This window comes from Pygoscelis adeliae, unplaced genomic scaffold, assembly GCF_000699105.1.
Source record: "Pygoscelis adeliae isolate BGI_AS28 unplaced genomic scaffold, ASM69910v1 Scaffold114, whole genome shotgun sequence".
NCBI lineage: Eukaryota > Metazoa > Chordata > Aves > Sphenisciformes > Spheniscidae > Pygoscelis > Pygoscelis adeliae.
Window position 1 is genome coordinate 2,669,624 of NW_008824587.1, and position 10,342 is coordinate 2,679,965.

Below are 10,342 nucleotides of genomic sequence, written 5' to 3' on the forward strand. Positions count from 1 at the left end.
TTCTGCTCATCAGCCATGCTTCTCTATGCCACTCCAGGGTCACGATTTTAGTCAACCGAGGATTTGTGCCCAAAAAGAAATTGAAACCGGAGACCAGGCTGAAAGGACAGGTAAGGGGGATACAGGGAATGTTGTGCATTACTTTCTGCCCTGCGGTTACCCAGAGGCACTACTGACAAACCAGTAGTTTGGTTTGTCAAAGAAAGGCAAGCAGCCATGTTCAGCATCGTGGGAGGTTACTTAGTCATTGCGCTTTTCAAAGAAGATAAACCTTTTCTTCCCACCTTTTTGTTAAGTAAATAATGTTTTTTACAGACAAGGAGCTGTTCTTGATCTGCCTTTTTCCCTGCTGTGTTACAGCACTGCCCCACGGCAGGGCACGACCAGTTGATTTGTAATCGGACCCCACAAGTGCCCTATTTTTCTGCCAGGACCTGGCATGCCAGAATATGAAACGAACCTTGAAAGATTCCTTTTTTCTCCTCTGCACTTCTCTTCAGATTGAAGATGAAATTGATCTCACTGGGGTGGTGAGGTTATCAGAAACCCGGAAACCTTTTGTGCCTGAAAACAACATCGAGAAAAACCGCTGGCACTACCGCGACCTGGAGGCTATGGCAAAGGTGACCGGTGCTGAGCCCATCTTTATCGATGCCGATTTCAGTAAGTCACAGAGGAACCCAACCCCACACCAATTTACGTTGGTCTCCCCGCCTTTCCGTTCAGTTAGTTATTTCCCCTGGGCCCTTGGAAAGGCATTGCATCTTTCTCTTCTTTGTGTACTCTGCTAGGTTTACTATTTTGAAGGTGATAGGCAGCCAGCGCTGGGGAACGGTAGCATGCTCGGGAGATGCAGGTGGTGTTCGATGCCTTGAGCACAACCAGCCGCTTGCTGTAGGGCCGCCCGCCCCGCAGCTCTGGCTTTGCCGGTAACTTGGGAACACCGTTGCCTGAGGAAGAGGAGCAGGGTATCCAGATGACTGACCACCTTCATCCCGTTTCTCAGAGCAAGGGCAGCTCTATGCGGTGCAGACTAGAGATTTAACTTGTGTGCTGTGTCGTACCTATAGGAAGCACGGTCCCAGGGGGGCCCATCGGAGGCCAGACAAGAGTGAGCCTGAGAAACGAGCACATGCAGTACATCATCACCTGGTAAGTTACCCAGCCAGTGTTTGACTGACATTCCGTGGGGTTTTTGAAGGTAAAGCTTTGAACTGCGTTCTGTTGAAAGCAAGGGAGCAATTTTTGCCGGGCGTTCTTGCTCCTGCACGGGTGAGACTGGATGAGCTCTTAAGCTAAAAAAGCCTAAAGTTTTAACCTAAGTAACATTTGCAAGGTGATTTGAAATAATTGTGTTTCATTGCACCGCAGCTGACTTAGGGAGCTCCAGTCCATCTTGGAAAGAAGGTGTAATCGTGTGGTTTTGTTTTCTTCCGTAGGTATGGCTTATGTGCTGCAACTTCATTCTTGTGGTACAGAAAATTTATACAAAAAATACCTCTGTGAGAGGAAGGGCTAACTTCTTCTCTTCCATACTACAGTCAAGAGCAGACTTTTATAGAAGACAGCGGTCTGATCAGTCCTGAATAACTGAAGCACCCAGTTTCAGGGCAACACGTTCAGTAAATGTGTGCAGCTATCAAGCTGCAAATAGACTTTAAGCAACTGGTGCAGGCTCTGAGCTCCTAGCAGTGCGATGACTCTGGCTTGGAAGCACCAAACTTCAAAATTGTAGGTGGCAGTCGAGACTTCTAGTGAAGCCGATTTATGCAGTAATCTCAAGGATACATTTTTCCGTTGTGGTTGGTTGTAAGCTACAACATTTTAACTTCTCCACTGCTGTATTTTCCAAAAGATGGCAAGGGTGTTGTGAATCAAAGTTTCTTTGCACTGAGTAGTCATTCCTGAAGTCAGGAGTGGTTCACAGCAGTTGCATCAGAATAAAGAGAGCTTATAGGTGCTCACATTGTGACTTGCATTGTGCATCTTGTATCTTAACAGTGACAGACCTGAACTAAAGGTTACTGTGGATACTCAGGTCTAGCTGGGTAAGGCAGCCTACAAAAACAAGCAGCAGCTAACTCGGCTGGAGCCTTGTCAAGCTTGGTAGCCTCCAACAATGCCACAAGACCAAGTCAGCAGTCAGGAAAGAACAGGACAAGAAGGTCTAGGTTCTTCCCCCACTTCGGCCTGCCTTCACCAACCATTCTTGCCCTGGAAGAGGCATTACAGACCTCCCAGTAGGAGGTCCCCATCTGGTTAGCCTGGTAAAATGTTCTAACACCCTATATAACCCATACCGTAACCAAGACTCAAGTGCTAACAGAGATGATGTAGAGCCATTTCCATCAAGAGAGATTTGCATAAGCAAGCCAGGCTTAAAGCCAGAACTAGCCTAGCCCATTCAACTTTATGATCACACAGCATGTGCAGCTGAGCTGCTGTTGGTGGGCTGTGTGTTCAAAGGAGAGGCATTACTACACCAGACTAGTAGTTAAGGGCAGTTGTTCCAAGTACAGTAATAACCTGCTCTATGCAGCTGTTTCTGTGCAGCGCTATCCAATCATCTGATGGAAGGCAAACAGAGAAGTAAGGCAATGCTGAAGTGCTACCCCCCGCCTGGAACACTCCCATTAAATAGAGGCCACTGACACTTCATCTGGGGGTTTATTCTTTTTATGTACAGAAAACACGGTAGCAATCCAGTACATCCTTAGCCCAGCTTAGTAGCCAGTTCTTTAGCCTTTGCTTTTTCAAGCTTAGCAATGCGAGCCACAGATTTTGGACCCAAGACGTTACCACCCCAGTGACGACGGATCTGCAAAGGAGTGAGAACAGGTTAGATGATGCCTCATACAATCTTCTACTACGTCATTCAATCAACTTGCTCAATTACACTCCTTTCTGCACAAGGGGAAGAGCTCCCTCAACTAGAAGTCCTACACATTTCAAGCAGTGAACTGCATTTCAGGGCAGCGCAGAGATACAAGAGTTTAAAATCTTTCCCCATGAATGGTGCTGGATTCAGCCATCACGTTAACTTCTGGACTCAGGGGATGGAGTTGAGCCTCGCAGAAGCTGTTGCCCTCTCTACAATCCTAGCCCTGTGATAGCTCCGTTTACTCGTAACTACCCTCAGGTAAAGAATCTGGATATCTCATAAGCAAATCTAGGAACACCACATCCAACAGGCTTTAAGCTGATGTCACTATGTCTGAAATGATTTGCATTTCATTGGGAAGTTTTTGGGGATGTTAACAGTATAAATTAAAACACAAGGCTAGCAACAGAGAGAATCTTACCTCATCATATCTGTCATTGTAGTTGGTCTTGACAGCCTCCACCAGCTTTGCGAGGGCTCCCTTATCCTCCCTGTCGGTGACAGTTTTAGTTCCTTTAGAGCCTCAATTTAACATTCTCCATAAATCTTTTGCCTCGGTATTTAAGAGCTCATAGTGGCAACGTCATTTTTCACATTAAGCATAAGCATCATTTGCAAAGGGTTAATCGCTCCAACCACCAATGTTTTAGGAACCTGCAGTGCTCAGATTAAGGTTAATAGTTCCATCTACGTATTTTAGAGTAACTATCCATTTTGGTAAGCCAAAGTAATGTGTATCTTCAGGATCCGAGAGAGCTCTTTATACAAAAGGACATCTACGTCAGACATTACAGAGGTGGTATTTTAGTTTTACGACTTTAAACTAGAAAGGCCCAAGTTTGATATCCATCTGCCCTATAGCCCGTGCTTACGGGCAGTTTGCTTTCTCCACTACAGTGGATCAAGTCAGCACAGCGAATACTTACGGGTTAACCTGGGTGAAAGCAACGGAGGTGCAAGTTTTCCTGTGGACCAGTCGCCCCAGTCTGGCTTTGCCCTTGATGATGCAGTACGGCACTCCCATCTTGCGGCACAGAGCTGGCAAGAAGACCACCAGCTAAAAAGAAAGGGAGCGTGCTGTATAACTGAGGGAGAACATCTTTTTATTCTTTGAATCAGCCTGGGCTGTGGCAATTGCTCAGTGTTAAAAAGCTCGCTTTGCTCTTCACTGTTGATTCAGGTGAAGAAATTCATACATCATTGCAAGGGCCAAGCCTCACTGTAATACCAGGACAACTACGAACATGCTGAAGTATTCCAGTTCTGGTGAACGTGTCTTTTTATGCATTCTCTTTTCATGCAATAAATGTGTCCTAAAATGCATTTTCACCCCAAGCCCAGTTCTGACCTCAGCAAAGTTACACAGGTAGGCTGTAACATTTACCAGTGAGTATGCTTACCTCAATGGGGTCCACATCGTGGGCAATAACTACGAGCTGAGCTTTCTTGTTCTCCACCAGAGTTGTGACACTGTTAATACCTGAAAAACAAGTTATAGGTAAGCTTTGATTCTGCTCAGTCTATTTTCAGAGCCTTCACATAAGCCTCATACAACCAGCTCAGATTCCATAGCGCAGCTTCATTACTAAAGTCGTGAAAACTTTTCACATCCATTCAGTAGCACAGAGAAGATATTCCGTGGACCATCTGCTAAAGCTCAGGGTTAAAAAGCTCGTCTATTTTGCTCTTCACTTTGAGCTCAGGTGAAGAAATTCATACATCATCGCAATAGCTTGTCCAGTCCTGCTTGGTTGGAGCAGAGCACCAACTCACCAGTTCTCTAACAAAGCACCACGCTCCCCTATATGCAAGCAGCCAGGTCCACGTACGTTACCTGCTCGGAGGACCGGTGGCCGCTTAGTTGGCGCATCTCCCTTTCCTGCAGCTTTCTGCTCAGCACGAGCCAGTAGCCTCTGCTTCTTCTCTTGCTTATTTTCTGGCCTGTATTTGTGCGCCAGCTTCAGAAGCTGTGTAGCTGGAAGAGAACATCTACTAGTTAGTTAGCTGCGTGACCTGAAAAAAATCCAAGCATTACTTTTAAAAAGACTGCAGTGCATCAGCGATCTTGGTGGTTGTCATCAGGTGTATTCAGACAGCAGTTAGCATCATTTGCGCAGTGCAGGAGCAGAGTGCCTCTAGAGCCTGTATTTACCTCTACGTGCACCTCTGTTGGCAGCGAGAGCTCCTTCACTGTTTGGATGAGGAAATGCCTGTTGACCCCCACAGCAATTACGGTTAAAGGTGGTGCACTTTCTCCTTTAAAGCAAGCAACTTGTTTGGCAACATCTACGAGGGAGTTACGCTACATAGGCTGAAAGTTTCTTGCACAGACACTGTCACCTGGAAAAGACTATTTACTCGTTTCACAGAAGACCCTGAAGTCCCTTCTTCCCCGTATCGGTGTCAGCCTGCAGGATGCTGGCTTTCCCCCCAAAGCCTGCACTCATATAGATTTCTCAAACTATCTGTTTACACAGTTAAAAGAACCCTACGGCTGGAAGAATGGACTCCGAGGGAAACATGCAGTTGAGGTAACCCTGGGTTTGGGTCATCAAGGAGGACCTTTGGCATTTTCTATTCCCTTTTCCAAGTACGTAGCTGGTATCAAGACTTAAGCCAGCAAATTCAGACAGCAGCTTGCTGTTGACATCACCCCAGTCACTATTAAAACCTCCCTAAAATGCTTCCGAAGATACTCTCCAGCTTATCCTTGTTAAGTCTTAAGTTTGGCTTCAAAAGAAACCTCTTCTCTGAGGCACATCCCATTAACGACCCAAGCCAAGAGAACTTTGTGGGGCACATCCTTACCTGTCTGGCGGTCCAAAGCCTGAGTGAACTGGTTAATGGCAGGAGGCACCTTCAAGCGTTTGTAAAGAATGGACCTCTGGCGCTGCAGTCTGATGTAACGCGGCCATTTCACAAAACGTGTGAGATCACGCTTCGGCTGGATATCCTGTCCTAAAAATACGGACTTGAACTCAAAGCTGTTCCAAACCCACGCAGCAACAGCATGGAACAGGCACGAGCGCATCAGTGATCTTGGTGGTGACACGTCAGCACTGTCACTCAGATAGCAAATATTCTTTCACATCATCTGCACGCCGCACAAAAAAGGCACTACAGATGTCTGAACCGATTTACCACACCACGTGCAAAGGGGCAAGATTCATCACGCGAGAGTCATATAATGGATCTGTGTCAATACGGGAAATTCAGCAAACTGCCCATAGCCACCTTCACGTACCTAATGAAGGACAGCTCGTAACTGCAGGCAGCCAGCCAGGCGACTGCCTTCATCGCTCTCTCCACTCCACAGCTTTAGTACAATACGCTTCTCTTTACCGTTCAGACAACAAAAGAGCCTTGAGCGAGTAGCCCAAATACCCACGTACTCACCAATGCCAAAGTTCTTGGGCCTCTTCTCAAAGAGGGGATTGACGACCTTCTTGGCCTCCTGCTTCTTGACTACAGCAGGGGCCGGTGCCACCTTCTTGCCCTTGGCCTTCTTTCCTTTCGGCTGCAAGCAAGAAACACACTCTTCCGTCCTTTGCCTCGAACAGCTGGGTACTTGCAAGAGCTTTCAGCCCACCTTGGGAATGCGTTTTCCCCGGCATGTCCTCAGCCTGGCAACCTCCCAGCCCAGCCCTGCTCTCCCAGAGAGAGCGAATCCTTCGGTTTGACTCCAGAAGGTTTATGTAGCTCCCTGAAAGGACGCCGTTTTGTTCATCTCCTCGCCCGGGCAGCCATCGCCCAAGAGAGGCTGGCGCTCCCCAGCCCGGCGCTCCCCGACACCCCGGTCCTTGAGGGGAGTGCAGGGGTCCTTGAGGGGAGTGCAGGGGTCCTTGAGGGGAGAGCGGGGTCCCTGAGGGGAGAGCAGGGGCCCTTGAGGGGAGAGCAGGGTCCCTGAGGGGAGAGCAGGGGTCCCTGAGGGGAGAGCAGGGGTCCTTGAGGGGAGTGCAGGGGTCCTTGAGGGGAGTGCAGGGGTCCTTGAGGGGAGAGCGGGGTCCCTGAGGGGAGAGCAGGGGCCCTTGAGGGGAGAGCAGGGTCCCTGAGGGGAGAGCAGGGGTCCCTGAGGGGAGAGCAGGGGTCCTTGAGGGGAGTGCAGGGGTCCTTGAGGGGAGTGCAGGGGTCCTTGAGGGGAGAGCGGGGTCCCTGAGGGGAGAGCAGGGGCCCTTGAGGGGAGAGCAGGGTCCCTGAGGGGAGAGCAGGGGTCCCTGAGGGGAGAGCAGGGGTCCTTGAGGGGAGTGCAGGGGTCCTTGAGGGGAGTGCAGGGGTCCTTGAGGGGAGAGCGGGGTCCCTGAGGGGAGAGCAGGGGCCCTTGAGGGGAGAGCAGGGTCCCTGAGGGGAGAGCAGGGGTCCCTGAGGGGAGAGCAGGGGTCCTTGAGGGGAGTGCAGGGGTCCTTGAGGGGAGTGCAGGGGTCCTTGAGGGGAGAGCGGGGTCCCTGAGGGGAGAGCAGGGGCCCTTGAGGGGAGAGCAGGGTCCCTGAGGGGAGAGCAGGGGTCCCTGAGGGGAGAGCAGGGGTCCTTGAGGGGAGTGCAGGGGTCCTTGAGGGGAGTGCAGGGGTCCTTGAGGGGAGAGCGGGGTCCCTGAGGGGAGAGCAGGGGCCCTTGAGGGGAGAGCAGGGTCCCTGAGGGGAGAGCAGGGGTCCCTGAGGGGAGAGCAGGGGTCCTTGAGGGGAGTGCAGGGGTCCTTGAGGGGAGTGCAGGGGTCCTTGAGGGGAGAGCGGGGTCCCTGAGGGGAGAGCAGGGGCCCTTGAGGGGAGAGCAGGGTCCCTGAGGGGAGAGCAGGGGTCCCTGAGGGGAGAGCAGGGGTCCTTGAGGGGAGTGCAGGGGTCCTTGAGGGGAGTGCAGGGGTCCTTGAGGGGAGAGCAGGGGTCCTTGAGGGGAGAGCAGGGGTCCTTGAGGGGAGAGCAGGGGTCCTTGAGGGGAGAGCAGGGGTCCTTGAGGGGAGAGCAGGGGTCCTTGAGGGGAGTGCAGGGGTCCTTGAGGGGAGTGCAGGGGTCCTTGAGGGGAGTGCAGGGGTCCTTGAGGGGTGAGCAGGGGCCCTGAGGGGAGAGCAGGGGCCCTGGGGGGAGAAGGGGCGGCGGCGGGACCTTTCTCCCGGTTCCCCCGAGGGCGGCCGTGAGGGAAGGGGCTTCCTTCGCTAGGGCGGGCGGTGGTCGGTTCTCCCCGGCTGCTGCTGGCCTCCCTGCCGCCGCCCTGCGGGCAGCCAGGCGATGTTGCTGAACGGGGGAGAACCGCAGAAGCAAGCGGGGAGGGTAGCAAAGGTGATCCGTGGGTGCTGTAGAGTCCAGAGGCCGCCCCAGGGTTTCCAGGTGTGGATTGAACTGAAATGAGATGCCTTATAATGTAGTAATTACTTATCAGGATTCTAGTATGTAAAGGTGAATATGTACACTTTTTTCTTTAGATTGAGGATGAAACTCAAGTCTCTCGAGCAACCCAGGGTGAACAAGATAACTATGAGATGCATGTCAGAGCCGCAAACATTGTGAGTAGCATCTGCTGTTCAAATCGGTGGGCAGCACGTCCTTCAGGTACTGTTGCGTTCATTATTGCATCTAGGGCAGCCTTTAGAACTCTCACAAGGACTGCTGCTAGAAGAGTAACCTGATGCTGGGGGTGGCTGTTGGCTGAATTCCTTCTCTAGGGGGAAAGCTGCGTAGCCTGGCTTGTCAGCTACAGGCTTCTGTCAGGATCCTCATGTAATGTGGGAGTTTCTACTTTATTCAAGGCTTGGGCTGAAGGGGCAGCTTGGGAGATCTTGTTTTAGAATTGGAGCAAAGCACTGTTTTGATATACCGTGTGGTTTTTATTTTTTTTTTCGCTGCTACAAGGTCCGAGCTGGTGAGTCCCTGATGAAGCTGGTGTCTGACCTGAAGCAGTTCTTGATCCTGAATGATTTCCCCTCTGTGAATGAAGCTATCAACCAGCGCAACCAGCAGCTGAGAAGCTTGCAGGAGGAATGTGACAAGAAGTTGATTGCACTGCGGGATGAGATCTCCATTGACCTGTACGAGCTAGAAGAAGAATATTACTCTTCCAGGTACAAATAGGGCAGTGGACTTCTGCCTTATGACTTCAGCCCTTTTGGGGTAGTTAGTCCAGACAAACAAGTAGTCCTTAGAGTATAGGTCTTGAGAATGTTCCCAACAAAATTTCCCTTGTGGTTTTATGTTGTGCCTTTCGCCGGAACGGAGGGAAGACACAGTCACTCAATATGAGTGATCAGCATACTTCGTTTATTGGAATACAATCATCAGACTTTATAGGCTTACTTCTTACATATTTATTATTATAGGCTGGGTTAGTATAATTAGTTCTAAGAAAAGGTGGGATATTCTAATTACTTCTAAGAATCTATTATCATAGGGTTCCTCCTCCTGGCGCACGCGTACTGCCGTCTGGTGGTCGTCTATTGGGGTCTTTTGGAGGAAGATTCACAGTCTTCCTCACCGGGTACCTTCACCTTTGGCCCAGAATGTTGAGTTGGCAGAGCTTCAGACTGCGAGGTCGGTTTCAACCAGATGGTCTAACAATAGGAGTACAGTGTCTTTGCCAAACATTCCACTATACTTGCAACAGTATCTAATTAGCTACAATATTCTTGTCTTTCATTGGCTATTACACCAGCTGTGTGCGATAATTATTAAGTTCCTACTGACTTAACATTTCGATGTTTACATGTCCCCGGTCAGCTAGCCAGCCTTCCACAGTGGTTCAGCATTGCCGGACAGCTGAGGGGGCAGGGACCTCTGCGGATGGTGCAGGCCAAATACCTGCTCGAAGCAGAGTCACATGCAGCAGGCTGCCCAGGACCTTGGAAACACAGAAAATCAGGATATAAAAATAAACACAGAAAATCAAGGAGTCCTGACGCACTGCTGGGGCAGGGCTGTCTGCAGCAAAGTCGCCCTTATCATCCTCTTCCATATCGTGGGCAGCGTAACGGCTGTCTGCCGTTAAACTATTGTTCGGAAAGCAGAGGATGCACATCAGGCTGGGCTGGCTACCTTTCAGCTGCTTCACACCGAATCCATAATTCAGAGCAGCAACCTGAATCCTGAACAAGTGCGAACTCCTCATGGGCGCTGGGATGAAAGGAGGATATGCAGTCCGTCAGCAGACATTAGACATGTCCTAGAGACATGTCCCAGAGACATGTCCCCGTCTCCTGGGACAGACGGACACTCTGCAGTCTTCAAGTATTTCAGCACTTTGGGGCCAGCTTTATGACCAACCGCTTCTCTTTCTTGGTCCCTGTTCCTCTTCCTTGGTCCCTGTTCGGGCGCCACTTTGTTGTGCCTTTCGCCGGAACGGAGGGAAGACACAGTCACTCAATCTGAGTGATCAGCATACTTCGTTTATTGGAATACAATCATCAGACTTTATAGGCTTACTTCTTACATATTTATTATTATAGGCTGGGTTAGTATAATTAGTTCTAAGAAAAGGTGGGAT

At 50.2% G+C, this 10,342-nt stretch overlaps 3 protein-coding genes across 3 annotated transcripts in view; 2 read left to right on the top strand and 1 right to left on the bottom strand.

Annotated features, from left to right (window-relative positions):
• SURF1 (surfeit 1) overlaps nucleotides 1-1,977 on the top strand; it is a 4,027-nt gene extending 2,050 nt beyond the window's left edge. The window contains exons 5-8 of the mRNA XM_009322057.1: nucleotides 38-110; nucleotides 501-663; nucleotides 1,071-1,152; nucleotides 1,440-1,977. Coding sequence (XP_009320332.1) covers nucleotides 38-110; nucleotides 501-663; nucleotides 1,071-1,152; nucleotides 1,440-1,506 — 385 coding nt within the window. The 3' untranslated portion in view covers nucleotides 1,507-1,977. The remainder of the gene's footprint in view (nucleotides 1-37; nucleotides 111-500; nucleotides 664-1,070; nucleotides 1,153-1,439) is intronic.
• Nucleotides 1,978-2,648: 671 nt separating this feature from the next.
• RPL7A (ribosomal protein L7a) lies at nucleotides 2,649-6,461 on the bottom strand (the record flags this gene model as incomplete). The annotated part of the gene is made up of 7 exons (XM_009322161.1): nucleotides 2,649-2,818; nucleotides 3,303-3,372; nucleotides 3,808-3,938; nucleotides 4,282-4,361; nucleotides 4,716-4,856; nucleotides 5,690-5,839; nucleotides 6,278-6,461. Coding segments are annotated over 7 exons (861 nt in total), but the record flags the coding sequence as incomplete, so codon positions are not given.
• Nucleotides 6,462-8,097: 1,636 nt separating this feature from the next.
• The window catches only part of MED22 (mediator complex subunit 22), a 7,776-nt gene continuing 5,531 nt past the window's right edge, over nucleotides 8,098-10,342 (top strand). The window contains exons 1-3 of the mRNA XM_009322162.1: nucleotides 8,098-8,196; nucleotides 8,292-8,372; nucleotides 8,719-8,927. Coding sequence (XP_009320437.1) covers nucleotides 8,098-8,196; nucleotides 8,292-8,372; nucleotides 8,719-8,927 — 389 coding nt within the window. The remainder of the gene's footprint in view (nucleotides 8,197-8,291; nucleotides 8,373-8,718; nucleotides 8,928-10,342) is intronic.